Consider the following 26,304-nt stretch of genomic DNA (forward strand, 5'->3'; position numbering starts at 1 on the left):
ACAAGGGTAGGCACCTAACAGCGGTGAAGCAGGCCGGGTTAGGCGGCGTACTGCGGCAGAATAGTGGGTCCAACGGAGCCGGATCTCGGTAACTGCTCCGGCGAAGCCGGAGATATCAATCCGGGCTCTAGCCCGTGACACATATTTATAATACATAGGAAGACCAGATAAAGGAAAAACACACAATAATATCCATCATATCTTCATCTCGCTTAAATGACAAAGACAGCCAGCGCCGCGGCCATCATGAACGCGCCTGAGCTAAGCTTGCCTGCGCCGGCCTGAACGGGGCCGGTGGTAGTAGCAGGGCAAGCAGAGCCGATGCAGGGAGCGGCAGTGCCGGTGGGGAAGAGACCGGTGGGCAGAGTACCGTTGTAAGGAGAAGAGGGGGCAACGACGAGAGTCGTGGGCATCGCGGTGTCAACGGGTGTCTCAGCCACGGGCTTCTCGGCGGAGTTGGTCTGGCCGGCGGCAGGAACGCTGGCGGTGGTGGCGCCGGTTCCAGGGACCACCGGGGCAGTGGTGGCGGGGGACTCGGCGCCGGGAACAGCGGGCGTCTCAGAGCCGGGGACAGCGGGGTTCTGGGGGACGTTGGTGACGGGAACACCGGCAGCGGGGGCAGTGGTGGTGATGACGGCGCTGGTCACGATGGTGGTCTCCTTACCAACAGGGCAGTTGGTGACGGTAGGAGCGCATGAGGTGATAGTGTGGACCTCGGTCTTGTAGGTGGTCAGGACGATGGGGACGTCAGGGGCCTGAGTGGTGACGGGGACGGGCTTCTCGCCCTCGACGGTGGTGGCAGGGATGACCTCGCTGGTGACGATGGTGGTCTCCTTGCCGACGGGGCAGTTGGTGACGGTAGGAGGGCAGGAGGTGATGGTGACGATGTTGGTCTTGTAGGTGGTGATCTGGCCGGCGGGGGGCTGCACGGTGATGACGGGCTTCTCAGCCTGGGTGGTGGTGCCGGCGGCGGGCTTGGTGTAGCTCTCGACGGGGATGGCGGCGGTGGTGGAGATGACCTCCTCCTTGGTGATGGTGGTCTTGGAGCCAACGGGGCAGTTGGTGACCGTGGGTGCGCAGGAAGTGATGGTGTGGACTTCGGTCTTGGACACGGTCATCGTGGTGGGGACGTCGACGACGGGGCAGATGGTCGTGGTCAGGGGGACGACCTCGGTGACGATCTGAGGAGTCTCGCGGGCGGGGCAGTTGGTAACAGTGGGAGCGCACGAGGTGATTGTCTTGACGTTGGTCTGGTAGACAGTGGAGGTGGCCAGGCGGGTGGGCAGATCGGCGATCGGGGTCTCGGCGGGGCCGGCGGAAGCGGGGACGGAGTGGGTCTCGGCGCCGGACTCGGTGGCGATGCCGGTAGCAGCGGCAGTACTCGACACAACGATATCGGACGCAACAGCAGTGCTGGCGACGGCAGTGGAAGAGGCGACTTGGCTGGTGGAAAGAGTAGTGTTGCTGGCCTCTCCCATCTGGTAGATCTTGATGGAGCTGAGCTTGAAGTAGACGTCAGCAAAGGCGGTCGGGTTGTTGGCGACCCATTCCTTGCAAGTGAGACCAGTCTGAGCCTCGCAACTATTGTCAGATCCTGACCAAATACCTTCGTTTGAAGCTACGCCGCACAGGTTGATATTCATGATCAGCTTCGCCTCGCCAAAGACCTTGGAGGCTTCGCAGACGCTGGTGGTGAAGCTGGGGGTTCCCCAGTTGTCGGGGTTGGGGTTGTTGGCAATGTCGGCGGGGACGTTGGCATGCGTGAAGCCCCACACCTTTATGGCAGTGTCGGTCCATTCCATGGCGTAAACTCCGCCCTCAGCAGAGCCAAAAGGAGCGGAAGAGTCCAGGCCGGCGCAGCCCTCATTGTCAGACTGACCCGCGGCATAGTTGGCGCAGTTGGGCTTGCTGACGGTGCCAGTCATGCCAGTGCCGTCTATACGGCACTCACCAATGTCGCCGTCGGTATGGAGGACAACCTTGTTGACATTGTCCAGGTTCCAGGTCTCGACAATATCGATTTCACCGGCAGCAGGCCAGGGGTTGCCGACGGTCCAGCTTGGATGATACCGTTAGCACACTCATGAAGCACGATTATATGGCATCCTTTGACTTACAAAGCAGGCCAGGCACCACAGGTAGGCTTGGGGAAGTGAGAAAAGTCGGCGACGAAGAGACCCTTCTGGTACTGGCTCTTACTCTCGATACGGACAGAGTTACGGCCGACGCCAGCGGGATCCAGGGTTGTCGTGGAGTCGACGCCGAGGTAGAGGTCATCGTCGACGATCTTCAGAAGGCCCTGAGCCTGAGCGTTCTCAGCAGACTGGTAGTTGACGTATCCGCTCGTGGGGTCGACATCGTTGTAATCGCCGGTGGAGTAGTCGCTCTGGGGAGAGAAAGGGATCGTCAGTATATGCCGATCACATCATCGACTATCATGAGCCTGTATTGTGGGTTTTCTTCTTGGTACTTACGGTGAAGAAACCAAACTTGTCCAGAAAGTTTGTAGAATCGTAGGTGTCCACCAGCTGATATGACTGGGTGGCAGAGACAGTAGTGCCCAGAATGAGGGCGGAAGAGAGCGTGGAGAGAAGCGAAGGCGCCATTTTGGGCAAGAAACAATGGACACTAATAACAACAAGAATTAACTATTCAAAAACACGCGACACACAAAAGCGACTGAATTCGATCTTCAAACTTAGAGAATGAAAGAATGAAGGTCGTGTTTAAAGAAAGGAGTGACTAAGATACCAAAGAGGAAATCTCGAAGAGGATAAGAGGGAAAAGGCCTAGATGCCCAAGGCGTGTGTCCCATGGGGTCGCCCATCCATCTTATACCGAGCCGACTATACGGTCGACCCAGAACTGGTCCTGGCCTGTCGATTTACCTGCAGGGCCATGAGATGAAATCCCTCAGGGGTTCAGCCCGCTCGTCCGTTTTCTCCAGCATTCCCACTCATTGGGTCTGCGGGTTCCATCAAGAATAGCCAGAGCCTTGGTAGGCGGGCAAGGCAACTTCACAAACGGTGGTTCTCGTCTTGGTTGGAAGAGGGGCCGTAAGCGAACCGGGAGGAAACCAAGAAGAGAGACTAGAACACAGCCCCCCTGACAAGCCTGCCATTTCTGGAGATATCCAAGGAGTTTTCCGCTCCAGCTGGTCTCATGGTGTGGCCGCTAGGTGGTCCCACCGATGAACATCTGGGAGTCTCTGCGTGAAGACTGGAGAGGCGTGGGAAGTGTGAGTGGGAACTCTGGTTTCTCCTGCACAATCCAGGCAAGAAACAGACGGCAAACAATGCGCCAATACAGATTCAGGCTAGCAAGTTTTCATCCCAACCTGAAAGGACGCCCAGGACAGGAACGGGACGGCGGTTGGCTGGCGGTTCAGGCACCGTCCGGGCGTGAAGAAGAGCGGGTGGTGGTCGTCGTTCCCGAGGCCAATCGAGTTGTGAGGACCACATGCGTCCGAACCTCACACCCTTGTCGGTCATGCCAGGAACAGACCCTGATGTGGGTGCTGGCGGGCCAAGATTCCGCGGTTCCCCTATTTTCTGCCCGGAGCGCATTCATGGCATTTCGGCGCTAGGCCATGCGGCTTGTAGGGGTTTGCTGATGCGCTCTCTGCTCAAGCCGCCGAGATCTTGATGGCGCTGTCACTGTTTCGGACATGATTGGCACAGAGATCTCCTGCACCGTTGCATCGAGCCCTCTAGACCAGCGGCTGTTCTTTTTATACCAACCAGAGGACTCGAAAAATAGACGCAAGAAGCCATGGGAAAATGTTGGCACGAATGGACGTCTGACGCGCCGTCGCTTTTTTAGTTGCGTTACACCAGAGCGACGGGCCGTACATAAGTCTGGCTTATCACTTTTTTTCCTGCACATCCCGCGGTGCATGCCAAGCTCCAACCGTTTTAATCCACGCACACCAAGAAAACGTGGTTCTCATTTTTTTTTTCTCTTTCGCGGTTTTCATCCGTCAACGTCCCGCTCAGGGGCTCGCTCCCGTTTCGGAGGACAAGGTCCAATCGGGACGGCTGCAGGGCTGGAATTCGCGGCGTAGCGGCGGAGGTTTCGTTCAAATGCGTTCTAGCGGAGGGTTTCCGGTGGAGCACGGAAAGCGGCACGGATTGAGGGTGGGTATTGTCTTTAGTCGTTGACGCCGCGTATTTGGGGGCAAAAGTCCACGCACGACCGAGGTCGATGGAATGGATTCGTATGGGCTATGGAGCCTATCCATCACGTAGGGTCGAATCTGCACAAAATGCACGAGATCCTCCAGAAAGGCCCCTCACGCTCACGAACATGCCTTGTCTTCAGCTGCGATACTGAACGGATCATGTCTCGCTTGACGAATACGTGCTCCGCTTTGGTGCTCGCTTGTTCTTCTTGGGTCCTGTATCAAATTGATCGAGCTGGATTGGGGGACAACAGTACCATGGGCCGGGCAAACTATTCTTGGTATTCCCTTCATCTCCTTCACCTTCGCTGACCGACTTTACGGCACTGACTCACCGTCCGATGGATGGCCTCTGGTATTTATTGTAATTTTACTGAGCTGCGCCTCGCCAAGATGGTACGTTAGTGCGCCGTCATTTGCGTGTTGGTAGTTGGACACCGGACATGAGTTGCGACAGGACGATATCTTGCCAACCGTTGCCTGCATTGTCAGCATTGTTATGCGCAAAGGCATTTTGTTTACTTCCCAGTCACGTTCATTTGAAGTCCTGATCATTGCAAGCTAGACGCTGGAATTCCATATCGACGCCCTTCCACGCAAGCTTCATCAGTTCATAGGCCCAAAACGCTGTCGACTGGGCAGCTTGAGGATAGCGCTAAAAAGATCCCACATGCCGTGAGGCTCGATTATCGCGCAATGAAGATCGCATAGGCGCACCGACGCAGAGATCGTCGCTGGTCGATTCTGCACGGGCGAACCGGTTGCTAAACGTCTAGACCGCGCATCGCCGCAGTGGAGACATCAGGCTCCTCCGCCTAAGTAGATTCCCCTGTAACGGCACTGCTTCGGATGTCGACGGTTCTGGAATTGATCGTCTCTTGCCTTGTTTTCAGCTGTTTTCACATTACATTCTTTCCCTTGACGACCAGTATTTTCCTTGGCAAATGGTGACGATGCATAAGGCTTGGACAAGCTGCCATGATTAGGATGACAGGTCAACCAGACAGGACTTCTGTTTTTACGTCACACTTTAGTTTGTGTAAAGTGCTGCCAGCTTATGGATGTTTTAGGAAGTTCTAGACATGGGCATGAACAGTCGCAAGCGGTCCGGTGGGCCACATAAATACATTCGCGTGGCTCAGGGTATCCACATGGATCGGAATCGCTTCAAGTCCTACACAGATGAACTTAAGGCCTAATCACTACACCTGGTCGAAAAATAGGTGACTTTCGTTCGTTTTGTTTCAACAGTTCATTGCGTTTGTCTCCACGTTTTTCACGCATGTTTCCAGACGTTGAAATAAGACTGCTGTCACAGATGAACCGAAACTCTAATTTATTGCAAGCCAAGTCGTTTGACTCGCTCCCACCACTGGCCGAATAGTGCCACCGCGCATCGTCAGATGAGTGGAAATTATTCTAGATTGAACTTCATCGTTTTCAACTAGTATTTCGATGTTACCTCACAACATTTAGTAGTTGGGTGAAGTTTTACAAGCCGGGTAATGTCTACACACACGCTTGTAATCCGGATATCCTACACTGAAGTGATCATGTTTCCTGTGTACTTGCTTTCGTTGTCGTCATTGTAGTCGTCGTTAACGCTGTCGCTGTCGCTATCGTCATTTCTATCGTCGTCTATTATCGTTGTCTATTGTCGTCATCTATTGTCATTATTAATTGGCGTTATCATTATCACTAGCACTATCGTTTTCTCCACTGCTGACGTCCTTACAGAAGATTTAGGTGTGCTACAATACTGCCCGGTTAGTAAAACTGTTTAGGCAAGTAGGCAAATCCTCAGAATTTTTGCCTCATCCAAGCGTACCCCTTGCCCTCATTGGTATCTTACCTATGCTCCTCAGAAGGTTGCTAGGTTGGATTCTGCCCTGCATCCTCAAGGTACTCTTAAGGACTAAGCCTTCGATAACCTCTTCAAATCTTGCACGTGCCCTCAACCGTGCTTCCACCAAGGTCCCCAAGAACCTTGTGAAATGACCAATATTGTCACATATAAATAGTCGGTTGCCTCACCGAACCAGGCAGATCATTCCCTTATTCCTCCGGCCTAGCTACACCCTCTTGAGCAATTTTTGAGTAACGGAGCAGTTTCATCATGACAACTACAAACAATTCTACAGCACGCCTGAAGTACGGTCAAGACTGGCCCAAATGGTTTTTGCAGCTCCAACTCCGGGCGCATGAACAGAACGTTTGGGAGCATATCAACCCAAAGGCAACCAATTCCAATGTTCCTATGCATCGTTCGCCGCTGGACGAGGCAATTACGACGGGTCAGACGCAACGCACCGGATCAGACGTTCACCAGGAGTATCCAGATTGCTTCGCAGAGGATTTCATGGCTGCTAACGAAAGTGAGGAAGTTCGAAGGGGTTGCCTTGTCTTGCGGAGATGGATTCACTCAACAGTCGACACCAGGGTTCTGTACGCCGCACAAGAGATAGCCGCCGGAGAGGGTGGCAGCCTGCAGGCTGTCGTGCGGGCTTTACCAGGCCAACTTGCTCTCCCCAAGAGGAAAGTGATGCAATCGTTTTTCTCATTGAAAACGAAAAGTCCACAAGAATTGGCTTTGTTGATGAAGAATACAAATTTGGAAGCTTCACACACAAATGAGGCCTCGGTCGGTGGAGCTGATTCAAACTCTCTCCAGAATACGACTTCGCACAAAACACATTGTAACCCAAGATCAATCTTGTCGCTGTTGAAGCGAACTAAGGCAAACACAAAATCGAGCCTTCTGAAGCTGCCGAACGGATTGCTGCTGAATATCGTCAAGTGCCTCGAGCTACATGACGAATTTATTCTTGGCCAGACTTGCAAAGCATTTCGGACCATCGTCCAAAAAGATTGGAACGTTGTTTTCAACTGCCTTTCATTAGCTCGTAAACAAAGCTTTTTGACTGGAGTTGCCTTCATCTCACCTGACCACTGGATTTATGGGGTTTGTGACAAGCTTCATCGTCTTGAGAAAGGCGATGTACCTTGGCAAAAGCCCTGGAGAAAAGCTCGATCTCACTGTCTATTTGACAGAAAAGGTTCATTTGACAGAAACGGGGCGAGCTTTGGCGCTTTAGGCTTTGAAATTGAAGAGAGGCATTTTCAGCTTGCTCTGAAGTTGACACGACTCAAGAATGTCAACCAGAAATACCTGAACAAGATTATGGCACCTTTCAGCGACGAGTTCAACTCCGACAGAAGTCAAAAGAGCGAGTACTTCCGAGCTTCGCCCAAGATTATTCGGGAAAGATTCATCCTATATACTCAGCGCGACATCGTCTATGAAGCCGGCCTTACTCTGGACAGTTGCGACAGGCAGGAAATCTGTCCACATATGGTGGTTTACTCCAACGACGACATTCACGACTGGTTCTCTGGCCCCAAGAATTTCAGTAACGACGTCAGAACGGCACTTTCACAACTCTACAACGAAATTACCGGCCATTGCCCACGTTGCCCAACTGATTATGCAATTACTGCCGGCCCTAATGGTATAAGAATTCAAGCGTGGAAGGATTTTGGATCATACAAGTCTCCAAAGGATGAGTCGTGGACGGTACATGTTTGGAGCCAGCAGAACTCGAGGACAAAAGGTCCGATCATGCATCATGATCCTGGCAGTATTCGGAAGCTGTACGTCACGGGCACTGGGGAAAATAAGACAACAATAGAAAACAGCGACGGGCGATGACTACCACAGACGACAATCACAGACAACGACGGCAGACGACGAAAACAACGACACTGATAGTGGCAATAGTAAGAGTTCTTTATTTCTAAAAGGCTATACTAATCACATTCATAGAGATGCTCGCAAACTACGAAGGGAAGGAACGTACCTTGTCATGGTTGTCTCCTCTTGGTTTCACCTCTCGAGAGAGGCTACTCAGCCCAGCAGCCACGTCAAGGCGGGAGACTTCTGCTGGATGCCGACCACCCACCCCCCGGTCTAATATTTTATGGCCCGACCGGGAAAAGCCCCCCCTGATCCTCGTCAGCTTCCATCTCAAGATCAGCAGCCATCTCCTCACGGAAGGCAGCAAACTTCATTTCAAGCTGGAACAGCTTCTCACTGTGCCTGTTGAGCTCTTGTTGTACGTACAAAAATACGCAGAAGGCCATAGCGGCCACAGTGGGCGGTGCCAATGCGATCATCCAATCAGTAATAGAAGACATGATGTTGGTATTCGTTGCAGTGGGCTTGAAGGAGAGAAAAGAAGGAGAAGGAAAAAGTCCGAAAAGATGCAAGAACGAGAGATTAAATACCAGAGTCATGAGCCTGCGTATACAGTCAGAGGAGTTTAATCCGGAAAAGAAAATTGTCTTTCAAGGTGTTTTACAAGAAGGGGTTATTTAGGAAGTGAAAAGTGACTCTCGAGGAACCCTTATGAGAGGAAGCCTTGCAAGGCAACCATTGCCTATACGTGAGCATTCACATAGACAATAGTAATAGCGGACGGTAAGGATCGGGGGACGACGAGGATGACGGACGACGAAGGGGACATCGGCGGGAGCGGCGAAGAACATAAGAGTTGTAATGAATAAAGGGGAAAAGGGATAATCATTGGACTCAGGATAGAATTATTAGAGTAAAACGATACTAACGGTCCAGTCACTAGGTGGGTAGTACACCGCTCAGATGGCATAAGTCTTTAATTTCGATGTTTATATCGTGTATCCATAAGCTTCCTTAGAATTAGAGATTTTGCCTAACTCTGGCAAAGCCTAACTGGGAAGATAGGCAACGTACAGCAAGGGAAAAGCGCCTTTATCTCAGCTTCCATTACGGCACCATTTCTCCACAGCGACTCAGTGAAGGAGCGGGATCGTGGAAAGAGTGTCTTCACACGTAGCGTGACCCAAGATACGTAGATCACGAGTAGTAATCCTACATTTCTTAACCGTGTTGCAGCGGTTCTCTTTCCTCTCACCGAATCTACGGACGGATGGATGTATATAGCCCCGGAGATTGATGATTCAGTAACCCCTGTCTTCTTTTCTTTGCCTTTGGTTTGTTGGGATAATGGTACATACATCCCTTCTCTAAAGCCAAAGTAGTCACGGACATGAGAGAGATCTAGTCGCGCATGATCTCAAAGGTATATGTCGGTCACCAAAAACGCGGACGGGGCAACCATAAGGCAACGTGTGACATAAAGCTTAAATCAAAAACCGGGAATCGGGTCGACAAGTTTTATTTCTACTGACAAATCCATACCCCCATACTGCAAGCGATTTCTAGAAATGTCAACGACCGAAAAGGTAACCGGTCCATCTCCAAATCGTCCAGGTCGCACATCGCGAACAATGAGGGTATCTCATGCAAAAAGTACGACACGCTCGCTCAAAATCAAACCACGTTCCTCAAACAAGTATGGAGTTATGCCTCTCGAGAGGCAGCCGTCGCCTACATCTAGACGGGCTGGGAAGCCATCGGGACACCGGGAGAGTAGCCGCTAGTGATCAAAGACGATGACAGGACAAAAGCAGGGTCAGCGACAGTAATCGTGTTTGGAGCAACCATGGATGCGTTGAACCTTGATTTTGTTGCTTGCTTCTAGCAAAGCCTATCAGGGAAGATAAGCAACGTACATCAGGTCCTCGGGGAAGAGGCGTCTTCATCTCAGCTTTCCCCAAGGCAGGATCTCCTCCCAACAATCGAGTGAAGTGATTAGATCACGGAATGCATCTTAGATTTTCAAACTATTCTCAGCCCTCGTAGTCTCATATACATCTAGCGGAGGTTCATTATGAGCACCTCACGAGTTGCTTCTCACTTTGCTAGGAAAACTCGGGAACTCACTATCAGAATAGCAGAAAATATGACCTTGGAATAATCGTATGGCTAGCATACTATTTCAAAGGGACATCGTGAAAAGACTACCTTGGTGTCTTTAAGAGCTTCTTTAAAAGTTGAACACTACCTATGGGGTGAAAACATATATGTTATGGGTGAGAACTTTATTAGCTAGTAAGTTCTATAGATGACCGTTGTGAAACGGCCTAGACGTCCATACTTAGCTTACGAAAACCTCGATCATCTGAGGTAGTGAGTAACATAGAGACACGCTTGGTGATTCGGACTACAACACAGGGCAGGAAGTAAGACTTATGGGGAGAGCCTGGCAAATCCAATTCCATGATCTCATGCTGTCTGAACAGTAGTCCCTAATCACACAAACTCCTCAGTAATCAAATTACGCACTCCTCTTATACACGGTCACAGGAACTTCCTTCCGGGTAACAACGCCCGCATGGTACTGATACTTCTCATCATCTTCCAGCCCCGTCCGCGCCGGCTCAAATTCATATCGCTCAAGCACCTCCTTCATCATGATGCAGATAGCCTCCTGTGTGAACCAACGTCCCGGACAAGTATGAGGCCCCTTGAGTCCCCAGGTGATGAACTCCTTGCTACCAATATCAGGGCCAGAGGTGAGGAACCTCTGCGGATTGTACTGCTTCGCATCGGGGCCATAGTTCTCAGGCATACGGTGCGAGTAGAAGGAGCTTAGTGTCGCAACTTGCCCTGGAGGCAGTTTAACGCTTGGGTCGGAGGCAAGGGCGAGGTCGTGGGTGGATGAGATGATGCGAGCTGGACCAGACGCGGGACCGCAGAGCCGGATCGACTCGAACATTGCTGCGCGAAGGAGGGCCCAAGGTGATGAATCCGTCCTGGTGAAGGTGTTGAGCGTGGAGAGGTCAGCTTTGACACCTCTGGCAGGTCTGGAAAGAGACAAGTTGATTTGGTCTGCAAGCCCTGGCACGTCGATGATATCAAGCAGCGTGGAGAGCAGGGTGATCTGCAGGTTGCGCAGGCCGATCCAGACGGTAATGGTGACAAGATCTGCGGCGCGCTTGTCGTCATCAACGATGTCGAGGATGAAGCTCTTAAAGTCGATGAAATCGTTCCCTGTTTCAGCACCAGCCGCAGCGCCGTTGAGCTGCTTCTTCTCTTCGAGCTCAGTGCGGCGCTTGGCGATAATAGGCAGAAAGACCTTTCGGAACTTGTTGTATCCTTTATTCATAGGAATATTCGCAATAAAGCTCATCCACGACGGCAGCAATGAGCCCAGTCCAATGACTTTGTCGACCTCCTCGTTAAACTCGAGAAACATGTTAATAAGCTCTGGGTGCTCATATGCTTCAGGACCGACCATGCATCTTGCGCAAACACTCGTGATGTACTGGTTGATGTAGGCCGTTAGACCTTCCGAGTACACGTGTGAGTTGGAAGTTGCGGGAACAAGAGGATTAATCTCCAGGAATCGAGTTGCAGCGGCTTGCATTGTGCGTCCAATCTGCTTTACTGTTGCGGGATCGCCGAGATGGGTGCGTATCAGGTTCGTGTGCTATTGGGACAACGTGAGTAGGTTGCAAAGCTTGTCAGGGAACCTCCATCCTGGAACCCATGAACTTACCAAGTTGCTAGCAAAGTTCACCTTGCGTAAGATAATGGGCATATTGACAGCCTCGAAAAGCTTGCTGAGGGTGAACTTCATCTCATAAGGAGCATCGTCAATCATGCTCTGAACGTCCTGGGGATTGGAGATGACATAGTGCGTCAGCGATGCAAGATGTATGCCAAAGACGCTCGGGACTGAGCGGTCGCCAAACTTCCGAAATCCTTCAAGGACGACCGCCTTGGCATCTTTCTGGAAATCAAGCGCCTTGCCCAAGAATGGCAGACCACCGAGAACCTTGGGGTATCCTCTTGCTGCGGCGTTGACCTTGTTGTACAGCCAAACAGTGATGATCACGGCGGCAATTGTAGCAATGATCTCTACGTAGTGAGTCTTGATCAGCGATAGCGTCACTTCGACACCGGTCGATGCCAAAAGCCTGATGTCGACGCCGCTCTCGGGGAGAGCGCAGAGAAGCGGGTTGGTCTTCTCATCCAATGGGAACAGAGGGTTCTTCTGAAGACAGTTGATCTCGCTGTTCTCTGTGACGAGGCGCCAGAGCAAGTTTTGGCCATGAGCCTGGAAATCGAGCTCGGCCATCCAATAGTCATCGTAGAAGCGAGCATTGGGGAAAGCCTCGTTCTCGATAGGCTTCCAGAGGAGCTCCTCAAGCGCATTGCTTGGGTGGCAGTCCCAGGGTTTATCCACAAGTAGGCAACGCATCGCGGCGAACCCAATCGAGAAGCGGTCCGAGTTACCCATGCTGATCAGACTGAACAAGCTGATGATCAGGGATGAGGTGGGTATAGTGGCGTGCGGAAACATGGTCTCGTCGAGCTGGCAGCCGACCACGAGATCAACCTCGTCAGGGTTCTTATAGAGTCTCTTGAGCTCTGCAACCATCTTTGGGTCTGATGAAAAGTCTTCGAATCTCTTTCGGATGGGCACCTGGACTTCTGGCGGCTCTTGGCCTGGGTTGCCCTTGTTGTATGCGGCAAAGTACTCATTGAAAGTGGGCAATCCCTGCTCGCGTTCGTGGACAATGGACCAGACCACGATGTCGAAAGGAGATCCTTTGTACTTGCCTGCAGATCGGAAGTCTTCTTCAACTCCACTCTTGAAGTTGGGGATGGAGGAAGCGACAGTGCCACGCATGATGTTCTCCAGCCCAGCATCGATGAATCCTGTCGCATTGAAGGCCGTGGCGAAAAGATTCTGGTCCCACATTGTGTTGTTGAGCGCATCTTTGATGGGGAATGTCTTGACGATGAACTCATGGAAGCGGTAGACGACAGCCATCTCAGCGCTCACAACCGTAGGCTTCCCCTCTTTCGTGACGAGGGGCCAGGGGTAGTTGTTGGCTGGATTGATCTCTAACCAGCTGCTACCAGACATCTCGCGGTACAGAGGGAAACCGTCATCGTTTGGCCATGGCATGTCCTTGAAGTAAGCCATCTGATAGGCATTCCCGATCAGTGAGAATTTGGCAGACATGAGCAGGCGGACCGTCTGGTAAATCTCCTCGTCATCGTACGCAGGTTTCTTAGCCTTCAGCAGGCCACACATGCGGTTGTGTTCGCGCAAAAGCAGAGTATGGACACCGAGCATGATCCAGTCTTCGTTGGTGCGAGGGTCGCCACCTGCGAAGAGGGCCTCTGGGCCGACTCCAGGTCTGGTCTGCACTGGCACGCCCATGCTATTGAATGGTAGATATGAGGCAGCCTTCTTCGTGCCTTGGACTTTGACCTCTTGTGTGAGAAGCTTACCATCCTTGAAACTGCGCAGCTTCATAGCGACCTCGTGCGTGCTGCCGTACAACGACGAGAGATCGAGCCATGTGGTGGCACGATTGATGTTCTCGCGCGGGTTCTCTCTGGAAGTGCCCGTCTCGGGGGCAGCTTCGGTGCGATGGACTCGGAAAGTCGTGTTGAGTGGGAAGTCCTTCTCGTCATCGGGCACGGGCACATCAATGTACTCATCTCGGGAATCGGAAGACCACGTGATGTCGTGCATGATGAACTCGACAAGTCCAAGGAGGAATGGGGTGTGTTCATAGTACAAAACCTCCTTGCGCTTGAAGAAGGCGTTGCTCACAGCTCGCGGGTTGGGGCCCTCACGAGGCATGGATATGCCATCTGCGTAATGGTGCTGGCCGTAATCTCGCGACTTGGCTACACCGTACATGCCCTCGTTCATCTCGCCGTTCTTCAGCCAGTTGCAAGAGCCGTCATATGTGCGATACCACCTATTGCACGCATCATGAAAGTTAGTCTCTCGAATATTCCCTCTGCCAAGTTCGCCTGATTCTCCAGAAGCTTACCACTGATCCTTGGACGCAGTACATCGCTGATCCAGAGGCCATGGTAGATGACCTAGAAGGGCTTCCGCTTCATTCTGGGGCCAAGTAGCCTTGTAGCTGGGTGGGCGTGTCGCATGAGTTGCGTTGGGGGGAACCTCTGGCGTTTTGATATTCTCCCAGATATCGTCGAATGACGGGTGCTTGGGAAGACTGCCGTCTGTGAATATCTCCTGCAGGCCAGCGACAGTTCCCTGGTTGACGAGACGTCCAAGCCATTCGCCAAACTGATTACCTGGGCCGCTGTCCTGATCGCCGAACTCCGGCTGCGCCTTATCGGCTACAGGGTCGCCTTGCTTGTTTGTCTTTGGATAGTAACGCTCATACGGCCACTGGTTTGCCAGCACCTGGCCAGTGAAGCAGCCCAAGCCGATGACCGTGGCAGCAGACAGCTTCATGGTCACCAACGCGGTCAACCAATCGTCTAAGAAGATAAAGAACGTCGATTGCGATCCGGTGCACAAAGTGACCAACGCAAGTCATGCAGCAAGTAAGGGTCGAAAAGCTTGGGGCACTGCGTTTGTAGGTCTTGGCCTCTTATTGATGACATGGCGCTGAAATCGTCCTCCAGTGGTACCTTATATGTGTAGTTACCTCGCCTCACAGCTCATCGTAGCCAAGATATTATTTTGGCAATAATCTACAGGCGCTTGGTAGCTTGATAGACAGCTGACGTGAGTCCCAGCTGAAGGCATTGCATCGGCAGCGACTCAGCCGTGATCGAGTTGCCTTGAACCCGTGCCGCCTTCACGCCACAGTGAAGTGGAATGCTGGTGGCTGCAGGTTCACATTTGTCTGGTCAATGAGCAGGGCAGTGATCCCAAGGATTCAATAATATCCCCCAATATAAAACGAGTCCTCGCATAAGTTCAGGTAGTCTTGCCGGTTGCATTGTCAGCCAGCCTCCAACGCTACCTTATGCACACAGCTATAGGCTGAGATGCGTAACCCAAAGTGGCATAGCGCTATAGGGAATAGACCCTTTACTTCGTTCATTAGCCAACGATGAGTGAGTCGAGACATTTGCCTTGCACCAATGAAGGACTTCGCATTTTGTTTCGGTAAGCATGCATGTCTTGTGACGAATGAAGACCGAGGTTCGCGCGCCCAGGGCGGCTGCCTGGACTGGTCAGCCTCGCAGGCCTCACTTTAGCTACACACCACATATGTCTCAAATGAAGGAGTGGCTCCACTGCTACAGGGCGGCAATTTTCATGGTCGGTCTGCCTGCTGTAGTACTTTGCGTTGTTTCTGCATTTTTTGTCTAAGGTTCTACACCTGTCTAAGCGTCTGAAAGGTCAGCGCGGGTTAACTATTTCAGAAGTACTTATTATACTTAGTTAACCTCTTGGTAATCTTATTTATTCTAATCTATAAAGCACTACGGTAAACTTTCAGATGCTCAGAGAGGAATATATCCCGTGCTGCAGGAAGGGAGAAGATGGTGGCATAGTCCTGCAGCTTACGGGCGGAACTCGCGTACCCGTGGTCCCATGGTCCTTGACCCTAGTCGCGAACAAGGGCTTATTTCAAAAGCTTGGCAGGGCTGAGAAAGGATACATGGGTTGGTGAGACTGGCTGACTGTATTTCAAGCTATAGCCATGGGCGTCTTGCATAAGGTCACATCGGGTGCTGCCTCGGCGTAAACGTTCTGTAGTCAGTCTCCAGAGTTCCTCATTGGGCACTTCACGAGGCAGTGAAGGTCTCTTAGACAGAAGTCGTGTCGTAGGAGATGCACAGCACGTAGTGAAGTATGGAATGAAGTATACCAATACGAAATGAATTATTACAGTTTTCTTTCGGTAAGAACGGCAATGGTGTGCACCCATGCCACGCCACGCTGCGCCCGTGTTCGTGGTATGTTCGGTAGCAACGCAGTCACGCTCCAGTCCGCTTCGAGTATCTTGTCGTCTTTTGTTTTGCGTAAGCACAGCACTCGATAGCACGCTTCTGCACGTTGAAGGTATCATTGGGCCCATGAGCCCCCCCCCCCCCGGACAGTGGCAGTGCTAATGTGATCCATGTAGTGCAGCAGTATCCAACATTGCCTGGCAAGCTAGGTAACACGAGCAAACACAATTGCAAGACGAGCAGCTGGATTCCGTCTCGACATGATCCAAAATCCCGCCGAGCCCTGAACTTGCTCGCTTTCTCACGTTTTGGCCAGTTCTTGAGGACTTGACGTTTCAATATTCCACCCATCCATTCATCCATCAATCCGCAAAAGGAAATATTATCATGTTCTCCTTTCCCGTCCTCATCTTCACAGCCCTGGCGGGGGCAGGAACAGGAGCAGCATCTTCCACTCCGCCATCACTTCGCGAGTGTCTTGACGGGGCTGGTATCCAGGACTACGCTTTCCCAAGCCACCCGCTGTACTCGCTTCTCAAGGTCAAGCGTTGGAATCTGGACATTGATGTGACTCCCGCCGTGGTTACGGTGCCCGAGACGGCCGAGCAGATAGCCGCTATAGTGGCCTGCGCGCAGGAGAGGGGTCTGAAGGTACAGCCCAAGAGCGGAGGGCATAGCTTTGGTAACTACGGTGAGTGAAGGCTTGGGGTATTCCTTTGATGCTAGTTTTCCACAATGCTTCGCCTGCGTGGCTACTGATTGGGGAAACCATGTTGTGAAAACAATCACGATGCTTACTCTCTGAGGTTCGTGAGCAGGTCTCGGCGGACACGACGGCGCGGTAGTCGTCGACCTCAAAAAGTTCCAACACTTTTCCATGGACGAGAACACCCATATCGCCACCATCGGCGCGGGCACTCGCCTCGGCGACGTGACGAAGAAGCTGCACTCGCACGGCGGCCGGGCCATGAGCCATGGGACCTGCCCGTCTGTCGGCATCGGCGGGCATGCCACGATCGGCGGCCTGGGTCCGACCTCGCGCCAGTTCGGCTCGGCGCTGGACCACGTCGAGGCCGTCATCGTCGTTCTCGCGGACGGCACCATCACGCGCGCCTCGTGGACAGAGAACAAGGACCTGTTCTGGGCGCTCAAGGGAGCCGGCGCTAGCTTTGGCATCATCACTGAGTTTGTCGTCCGCACGGAGCCCGCGCCCGGCAACCTCGTGCAGTACTCTTTTGCGCTCCACCACGACGATAAATACGCCGACATGGCCGATGAATTCAAGGCGTGGCAGCGTATGATAGCGGACCCGGCGCTGCCGCGCAAGCTGGCTAGCCAGGTTGTTGTGAACCAGCTCGGGATGATTGTGTCGGGCACATACTATGGCACGCAGGAGGAGTGGGAGTCACTCGCGGCCGAGCATGATTTCTTCCGCCGGCACAACCGCAAGGACGAGTACTTTGTGCTCAACGACTGGCTGGGCCACATGGCGCACCTCGCAGATGAGGCTGTGCTGCTCTTGGGCACCGGGCAGCCGACGCCCATCTACTGCAAGTCCCTGGCCTTCACGAATCAGACTCTCATCCCGGATGACACCATCGACGACCTGTTCAAGTACTTTGACGACGCGCACAAAGGCAGCCCGCTGTGGTTCGCGTACTTTGACCTCGAGGGCGGTGCCGTCAACGACGTACCCCCCGATGCGACGGCATATGCCCACAGAGACGCCCTGTTCTACATGCAGAGCTACGTAATTGGCCTTGACTGGGGTCGAGTGTCGCCCACGAGCAAGAAATTCATTCGTGGCATCGCAGACACGATCCAAAAGGGATATCCCAAGGGTGAGGAATTCGGAGTATATGCAGGTTACGTCGACCCAGAGCTGGAGAATGGGCAGAGGAGGTACTGGGGCAAAAACCTGCCGCGGTTGGAGCAGGTCAAGCTCAAGTACGACCCTGAGGATGTATTTTCCAACCCGCAAAGCGTGCATCCGGCGGCGGTTAAGATTGAGGGGATGGCGGAGGGTCGGACAGATGGTGCGAGTGCGTCGGTCAGTCACGACGAACTGTAGTGAGTTAGCTATCAGGCACACAAACATGCAGGCACAGCCATGATTTCCATATTTCATGGTGATGAAAGAATACTCTCATTCTCATTGGAGTCGCGGTTGAACTTTAGATGCAACCCTTCGAAGAATCAAAAACTCTTTTGCTTACCAAGTCTGCCCTCAGTCGAAGCCATAATGCCCTCCCGCAGCACCCAGGCCAAGCAGAGTCCAGCACCAGGGCCTAGAACTGCACCGGCTGCAAGACTTAGAACCGCAAGCCGCCACCCAGCCTCTGCGAACATCCAGTAGGCCACGCTCAGCCCGATGGCAGTGAAGTCCGCGATAATGAAACCCAGGGCAGCCCTGGTGGTGTGTGATCTGTCATCGGGGACAAAAGCAATGTTGTAGAGAAGCAACCAATGTGCGACCACGGACCACAGCATAGGGACTAGATATAGCCAGAGGATCGCAGCACGGCTGGATTCTGGGTGCAAGTTGCTACCTGCAACAGCGCCAGGTGGGTTGGCGGCTCTGAGCAGCCCACGCACAGCAATGCGGACAACAGAGCTGTAGGCGGGGAAGAACAGCCACGCCAGGATAGAGACGGTACCCGGGGCGAGGACAAAAAGCATGCACGGGACAAAGTATCCCAGGACCACCCCGGCCGAGATGGCAGGCAGCTCGACAGGGTCCAGATGGCGGTGCATGTGTTCATGCTGCTGTTGCTGCTCCTGGCCCTGTGGTCCAAGTAGTGCCTGCTGCTCCTCCGAGGATTGTCGCTGACGCTTCCTCTCGTGCGATAGAAATGTGGGAATGATGACGAGTTGCCAGACAACAGCGCCGCCCGCAAGGTTGAAAAGCAGCCAGGACGGAGTCGGATTGCGGATGAGCGAGGATGACTGATTGCATGCCCGAGCGGATTCGAGTGTGGTCACCGTCAGGAGGGCGCCGACATATGAGAGGATCTCGCCCATGATGATGGCAGAGCGGTGGGAGTCGAGCGCGGCGCGAAAGAAGGAGACGAGGCAGCAAACGGGTGGGCCGACGATGGGGATAGTGGCGAGGAAGGGCGTCGTCGTCTCACCATCGCTACCATCGCCTGCCCCATCACCGTCAGCAAGTGGGAAACATTTGGTGAAGACGGCGCTGACACTGGGGTCGGAGTTGACGAAGAGGATCCAGGCAGTGCCAAGCCCCAGCAGTACAAGAGGCAGCACGAGACTGGGTAGACTGTGCTTGTCGACAGCACGACGCTCGCTACCTTTGGCGATAAAGCTGCGAACAGGCATAGTGGTCATCTGTGTAGAATTTTGTCAAGTGTCGATGTCTGAGTAAGATGGGCGGGCATCAGGGAGTGGTAACTGCTTTGGCGGGAGGATCGACACTTAAGAGGACCGCCGCAGGGATGCAGGCAGCAGCTCAGGTCCTAATTTATCGGTGGAGGCTAGACATTCATTCATAGCGACCTAAGCAAATGGAACATAGTATATAGTTATAATTAATTGTTATAAACTAAGTATAATATGCATAGTATTTTTATGAAAAAAATAGAGATTAATTAGTTAGAATATTATTAGGTTAGAAAAGTAAGTTAGAGGTAAGTTAGTATATACTTTCTTCTAAGCGTAAAGCTACCTTAGATACTTAAGGGTATCACAATAGTACTAGGTATCTCATACAAAAAGTACAACACGCTCGCTTAAAACCAAAAGCCTCCCTCAAATAAGAGCCCAAACCAGCACCAAGGCAACCGCAGCCTTACCAACCCAGTGCCTCCCCAGCGTCGCCGCGCCACTGCCCGTCCGATCGCCGCCCCTGGCCGCCGCAAAGTCGTTGGGCAGCACGAGACTAGGCAGCGTCCTGAAAGAAGGCGTCTCGAACACCGTCACGGGCGTGGTCGAGCTCTCCACCGTCGGCGTGACCTCTGGCTCCGGCGTCGTCGCGGCAGCAGGCGGTGGTTGCGTTGAGGTCGGGGCATCTTGTGGCGGCGGTGGTGGTGGTGGTGCCGTTGAGGATGTTGATGAAGTCGAGGACGTAGACGGTCCCGCGGGCGCTAATGCCGGGGGCACTAACGTCGAGAATCCGCCCTGGGCTGGGTTCGCGGCCGGAGGGTCCGTAAGAATCGCCGGCGGTGGTGATGTTGTCGTTGTCGTAGTAAACAAAGAAGAAGTGGCCGGAGGCGGTGGAGGAGCAAACCCGCAGTCGGCCATGATCTCCCTGATATCTACCTCCCAAGTCAGCCTCTGCATCAACACCCTCCCTCAACCAGGCAAACTCACCTTCATTCGCCTCCACGGCCGTCACATTCGCCGCAATACATCCCGCGCACCCATTCATCGCTCCAAACACATCAAACGACGTATCCTGACACACGCACTCCTTCTCCTCCCTTTCCGCCGCCGCCACAACCTGCGGCGGCGCCTCGTCGCCGCTCGAGTCGGAGTCGCTGTCCGACTGCACCTGCCGCCTCCGCATCCTCTCCTCCAGTCGTTGCCTCCTCCTCCGCACCCTCTCCGGCGCCAAAACGTGTCTGCGCCGCGCCTCAAAGTCCACCGTTCCGTCGTGGAGAAGCCGCTTGTCAATGTCCCCGAACCGCTGCTTCGTCTGCGCCTCGCACCGCGCCGTGAGCGCCACGATCGACGCGCAGACTGGCACGCACTCGGGCGGCACGTCCTCCGCGTCGAGGTCCTCGGCCCCGACGAGGATGGGCAGCTGCGCGACGGAGGAGAGCGCGGCGAGGGCCGTGAGATGCAGCGCCAGGCTGTTCCGGCGCGTCATTGTCGATGGTGGACCATGCAATCAGCGGTTTGCAGGATAGGAATAAAGTAAATGCCGTTGTGAAAATAGTCGCCGGTAGGTTTTCGTCCAATGTTTTGTCCCTTTACACACTCAAGCGCAGTCGTGACATCTGTCATCCAAACTCTGCATCACCAACTCTAAAAAATCCGTGACGTCCCCTTCCCAACACCAAACATGAAGAAAAGCTCACCCCAATCCCGCCCGCGCGCCCGGGGGCTCTACCACGTTTTATTCGCCCTCTACCGGCTTTATCCCGAAGTGATCTTTAATTTTTCCCTGGCGCCCTCAACAGTAAGACGGAAACAAAAAAAAAATCCCCTAAAACACATCCGCGTCCCCCATAATCCCACCATCCCCAAACACTTCACGTATCACGACTACCCTCACCCCACAACCCGAGCGTCCAACCACACATCTGACAGGTCGACAGCGCGGCTACCGTTGATAAGGTCCGACGCAGTGACCTCCTTCTCGAGAACCCATCCGATTTGATCGTCGACCGGGATACCAGGGTTCTTTTCTTCTAAAGCTCCTACAGCTGCATCGTTGTAAACCATCGAGTCATTCGTCATCGCCAACCGAGAAACTCTAATCCCTAAAGACCGACTCTATCGTACGCATCGTCAGCATTCTAGACAACTTCGAAAAAGCCAAGATCTATGCCAGCGGGTCCGAACCCTCAGCCGTCTTCTCCGCGGTCCGTAAGATCTGTCACTGCCTTCCCGGCCGAGCCCTCCTCGACGTCGGTACTCAACACGCATACACAATCCAACACACAACCTGCCACACGCCAAGTCGTCTCGCCAAAGATGCTTATAATCCCCCCCTCCCTGGCCTTCTTTCCACTTGGCTTCCCATGCCTCGCTTGCGTTCGCTTGCTGACTTGACTGCCCTTGGCGGACCTTCTCACGCATCGCAGCCGTCTTGGCTCGTTCGTCTGCCGGCCTCCCGAGGTTTTGGCCTGCTCTGTCGCTTCCCGATCAACATGCCCAAGAACACAAGCAATGCCTGCCCCTCTTGGCTGCAAATGCTTACTTACTGGTAGAGCTGTCCCAAAAAGTCTGGGCATTGACAAATCTTCACGGTCGTCGAGTCACAACGTCATCTAGAAATAGCCGCGTCATGTCTTGCCTCTGTGGGGGGTATATTTCTCTAAACTATAACAACAATGTGAAGACAGCGCCAATCCATCCGATCTACACGCACACATTCCCCTCTCCTTCCTTCTCTCAGCAACGGGAAAGGGGAAAAGGACAGGATGATTAACCCCAGGTACCGCCACCGCCGCCGCCACGTCCAGCCTTCCTCTGCGCGCTGAGCCTCCAGTCGTCCTCGCCGGCGTACTTATTATGCAGCGGCTGGATCCTCTCCGCCTTCTTCCTCTTGGACAGCCGGTCCGTCGGCGCGACCTTGAAGAACGTCGGCGCCGCGTCAACGAGCCACTTGGGCTCGATGCTCGTCGTGCAGTGCATGTACTCCTTGGTCGTGAGCACCAGCGTGTGGTAGATGACCCACTCGGCCTGCTTGCCGAACAGCGCCGAGCTCGGGTGCAGGTACACCGGCGTGCCCTCGATGAGCGTCTTGTAGCCCTCCTGCGGGTCCTTGCGCGCGGCGTTGCGGAAGAAGCCCGAGCAGAGCGCCTGCCGCACGATCTGCGTGTTGCGCCCACAGGATGCGACGGGGTGGCGGTAGCGGTCCATGATCTTGACGAGCTGGTCGTGCACGTCCTTGGCGCGCTTCATGGAGCGCGCCTGGATGAAGTTCTCGAAGCACCACGGCGCCGAGTAGCCGCTCTGCTTCCATGAGTTGTAGACGTTGAGGAGGGTGAGGTGGTCGCCGTGGGGATCGTGGAACTTTGCCTTCTTCTGGTCCGCCTGGGATTGTTTCTCCTTGGGACGGTAAAAGACGTTGGGGAGGTTGAGCATGGCGACGATGATGAGCATTTCCGCTGAGCAGTGCATGTCGACGGAGATGATGAGGACCTTTGCCAGGGATGGCTCCATGGGGAAGTCTGCCATTTTTCGACCGAGACGGGTCAGCAGGCCTTCGTCGTCGAGAGCGCTGAGAGCGTAGAGTTCTTCGAGTGCCGTAAGCATTGTGTTAATTGGGGGAGGATCCATGAAGTCGAAGTGCAGCAGGTCGTTGATGCCCATGGCCTTGAGCATAAGAATAACGTGGGACAGGTTTTGACGCTGGATCTCGGGAATGGTTGTAGGCAGCATCTCAGATTGATACGCGGCTTCGGTATACAGACGGAAACACTTTCCAGGTCCCGTACGACCGGCTCGTCCGGCACGCTGGTTTGCTTGTGCCTGGGAGATAGGCGTGACGACCAAGGAGTCCATACCCAACTTAGGATCATAGGCGTTTTGCTTGACGAAGCCGGGATCGACAACGAAGTAAATATTGTCAATGGTGATGGAGGTTTCGGCGATATTGGTTGCGATGACTACCTTTCGGCAGCCAGGCGGCGCAGGGTCGAAAATGCGACTCTGCATTTCGTTCGGAAGGGCGGAATACACGGGCAGGATGATGAGCTCTGGGACATTTGGCCCTAGAGCTTTCATGCGCTCGTATAAAATCTCGCATGACGTGTCAATCTCTTCCTGGCCTGTCAAGAACAATAGGATATCTCCGGGAGGTTCTGTCAGGTGAATCTGCATGACGGTGACCAGTGCGGCGTCCAGGTAGTCAGATTCTGGCTCGCGAGAGTAGAGGACCTCGACAGGGAACGTTCGACCCGGAATAGTGAAAATAGGGCAGCCGTCGAAGTAGGATGAGAATTTGTCCGCATCCAGGGTTGCCGAGGTGGCGATCACCTTCAGGTCCTTGCGGCGCTTCATCGTCTTCTTCAACAGCGCAAACAACACGTCCGTAGAGATGGTACGTTCGTGAGCCTCGTCCAGCATAATGACCGAGTACCGCTTCAGATCCGGGTCCACCAGAATCTCACGCTGAAGCATACCATCCGTCATATACTTGATCTTGGTCGCAGGACTAGTACGGTCCTCGAATCTGATGGTGTAACCAACGGCCTCACCCAGCGGTGTGCCGACTTCCTCGGCTACACGCTTCGCAACGGACATGGCCGCCACACGACGAGGCTGGGTGCAGCCGATGACACCGTTGTTGGCGAAGCCATCTTCTGCAAGATACTGCGTAAGCTGAGTCGTTTTGCCTGAGCCAGTCTCTCCAATGACGACCATAACCTGGTGGTCCCGGACGGCATCCAAGAACTTTTGCCTGAAAGCATACACTGGAAGCGTCTCTCTCTGCTCCTTGATGCTCAAGTTTGTCCGCCTGCCGAAGGATTGGTCCTTGGGTGCTACAGCACGCTTCCACTCCGGCACGGCGTCGGGCTTGTTCTGATTCATCTGCGACTTGGCGTTGCGTAGATCGCTGGCGAACTTGCGCTTGTCGGGGTCCGCCATGGGGTCGTTCCACTGAGCGGAGAGATCGACCTTGGATTCCTCTGCCGCCGCAGCTTCCGCTTCTTGCTGTTTCAGCTCCTTTCTCTCCTTGGCCAGCGCTGTGCCCGACATCGCAGCACGGTTCATCGACCCATCAGGCGCTTTCACGACTCGGATGGGCGACAGTTCGAGAGATTGCTTCGTCTGACCAGCCAGGAATGGCGGCTCCTCCTCGCGCACTTCGATATCAACATCCTCTTCCAGCTCCAGCTCGGCCTCTCCCCTAAGTGTCGCATTGTAGTCCTCTTCCAAGTCAGGGTAATCCGAAGCCTTCGCAACACCCGAAGCAATCAGCTGGCGGATCTCCCATCGCTCAGGCGATGTCATCCGCTTCTTTTGCCGGCGCTGTCCGGCCTGGTGTTGTGGCGGTGGCATAACTCCGTTGTCGAACATGTTTCCATCCCGGCCACCGCCAAGAGCCTCCATGTTTGCGCCTGACGATATCCTGTCCTGTGGATGGAGGTCCATGCCGGTTTCTTGGTCGACCTCCTTCATCGACAGCCCTATCCTGTTGCCCTCAATGTTGACAACCTTGACCTTGACATCCTGGCCCCTCGTCAACAGGTCGGAGGGGTGGTTCACACGCTGGCCCTCGACCAGTCTCGAGATATGCACCAAGCCATCCACCTTGCCACGCACGCCATGCAGGTTGACGAACGCGCCAAAGTCCTTGATGCCAGTGACATGACCACTGTAAACCTTGTGAAGTTGTGGCGCATCGTCGACCTCGGGTTCTGGAGCTCTCCTAAAGCGGCTGTCGTCTTCGTCGTCGTAGTTGCGCCTTCCCCTGCGTTGCTTCAGGGAGGGCCCGTTCTCGTAGTCGTCGACAGATCTCGACCGCGACCGGTACTTGTCTCGTTTCCTGCGGTCCCTCGACCTCGATCGATCCCTCCTCTTCCGCCTCGACTCCCGACCATCGTTCGGACTGCGACTGCGTTTGCGCGAAGACACCTTCTCGCCCCGGGCCTTGCCCTCCAGCCCCTCCAGCAGCGCCAGTGTATCGTCGATCGCGTCGCCGTCGCCGATGCTGTCGTACGCGACGGCCTTGTCGGGAACCGCGAGGCCCTTGAAGATCTGCTGGTTCTCTTCCGCGCTGCGGTGGTGGTGGTCCTCGCTGCTGTCGCCGTTCTTTTGCGCCTTGCCCTTGAGCTTCGGGTGCATCGTGAGCACGAGGCGGTCGACGCTGTCGACTAGACTCGGGGGGAACTCGGCGCCGATGGCGGCGAGCTTCTTCTTGAAGGCATCGTAGTCCTCGGCGTCGACTCGCTGGGCGATGATGAACTCGGCGAGGGTCTTGTCGGAGACGCCTAAATGGTTCTGCAGCTCGGAGGTGACCTTGGAAACGAGCGACAAGAGCTCGAGATTCAAAAGGTCATCCATCGTCGCGATATTGTTGTGGAGAAAAAGAGCAGTTGCCAGGACCTCGTTGATGGTCACTCAGGCCTCAAAAAAGTTCCCAGCTTAGTTACACGCTGCGCGACGCCGGGAGGCATGACGGATTGGCTGACTGGCGTTGTCGGAGGAAATAGCCGCCGCGTTCCGGCAGCACCTGGGGCACGGACCCGGTTTCTCAGCGGCTTTCAGCAAAACTGCAGAAGTACTCCAAGTACCTTGCCAACAGCTGCAGATGTGGAGAGTTGAAGATATCCACTGCCGGAATAAAAGAGTCAAGATTCTGCATGTGAATCTTTGCGTGGTCGCACTAGCCCTTTAGTCATGGTTGTTTGAACACTGATATGCTGCAATTTAAAGAACTCTAAAGTTATCGACTTCTGAGGAACATATCCCTTCAAGCTTCAAAAGCACTTTGAATACTTGCCGTTTGAAATCCCACCATGTCACCCCCGTCTCTACATAGGTCGAGCAACTAGAGTAACCTCCCCGTTGCTTTGGTCCATGTGGGGTTTCCCGCGACCTAACGAGATGGCCGTCCGTTCATCTGCATCCTGCATTGGCTTCATGCAGGTCCATCGGTGATGTCAGGTAACTTTAAGCTTCCCTGCCTGCCAGAGATCATACAATCGAGCACATCGACAAAGACATAAGGCGAATGGAAACGTATGCTATGTGGTATTGAAAGAGACCCCGACGCCGGGTGTAATGATATCCTTGGGTCATTATCATGGATGCTAGCCTACTGTCCACTGAGGAGCGACTTCTATTCGCACTCATATCCGCG

General features: G+C 53.8%; 6 protein-coding genes across 6 annotated transcripts; 1 reads left to right on the top strand and 5 right to left on the bottom strand.

Annotated features, from left to right (window-relative positions):
* Positions 1-212: 212 nt before the first annotated feature.
* COL26b_011101 (uncharacterized protein) lies at positions 213-2,606 on the bottom strand (the record flags this gene model as incomplete). Its single annotated transcript, XM_053183776.1, has 3 exons — positions 213-2,058; positions 2,118-2,386; positions 2,475-2,606. The coding sequence occupies 3 exons, from the start codon at positions 2,604-2,606 to the stop codon at positions 213-215; spliced, it is 2,247 nt and encodes a 748-aa protein (XP_053032245.1).
* A 7,789-nt stretch (positions 2,607-10,395) lies between these two features.
* COL26b_011102 (uncharacterized protein) lies at positions 10,396-14,355 on the bottom strand (the record flags this gene model as incomplete). Its single annotated transcript, XM_053183777.1, has 3 exons — positions 10,396-11,550; positions 11,620-13,846; positions 13,922-14,355. The coding sequence occupies 3 exons, from the start codon at positions 14,353-14,355 to the stop codon at positions 10,396-10,398; spliced, it is 3,816 nt and encodes a 1,271-aa protein (XP_053032246.1).
* Positions 14,356-16,196: 1,841 nt separating this feature from the next.
* On the top strand, positions 16,197-17,880 carry COL26b_011103 (uncharacterized protein; the record flags this gene model as incomplete). Its single annotated transcript, XM_053183778.1, has 2 exons — positions 16,197-16,500; positions 16,628-17,880. The coding sequence occupies 2 exons, from the start codon at positions 16,197-16,199 to the stop codon at positions 17,878-17,880; spliced, it is 1,557 nt and encodes a 518-aa protein (XP_053032247.1).
* Positions 17,881-18,005: 125 nt separating this feature from the next.
* On the bottom strand, positions 18,006-19,145 carry COL26b_011104 (uncharacterized protein; the record flags this gene model as incomplete). The annotated part of the gene is made up of 1 exon (XM_053183779.1): positions 18,006-19,145. The coding sequence occupies one exon, from the start codon at positions 19,143-19,145 to the stop codon at positions 18,006-18,008; it is 1,140 nt and encodes a 379-aa protein (XP_053032248.1).
* A 559-nt stretch (positions 19,146-19,704) lies between these two features.
* Positions 19,705-20,634, bottom strand: COL26b_011105 (uncharacterized protein; the record flags this gene model as incomplete). The annotated part of the gene is made up of 2 exons (XM_053183780.1): positions 19,705-20,069; positions 20,136-20,634. 2 exons carry the CDS (start codon positions 20,632-20,634, stop codon positions 19,705-19,707), a joined length of 864 nt encoding a protein of 287 aa, XP_053032249.1.
* A 1,283-nt stretch (positions 20,635-21,917) lies between these two features.
* On the bottom strand, positions 21,918-25,505 carry COL26b_011106 (uncharacterized protein; the record flags this gene model as incomplete). Its single annotated transcript, XM_053183781.1, has 1 exon — positions 21,918-25,505. One exon carries the CDS (start codon positions 25,503-25,505, stop codon positions 21,918-21,920), a length of 3,588 nt encoding a protein of 1,195 aa, XP_053032250.1.
* Between the last annotated feature and the right edge of the window lie 799 nt (positions 25,506-26,304).

Source organism: Colletotrichum chrysophilum, assembly GCF_026319265.1.
Source record: "Colletotrichum chrysophilum strain AFK26 chromosome Unknown scaffold_130, whole genome shotgun sequence".
Taxonomy (NCBI): domain Eukaryota; kingdom Fungi; phylum Ascomycota; class Sordariomycetes; order Glomerellales; family Glomerellaceae; genus Colletotrichum; species Colletotrichum chrysophilum.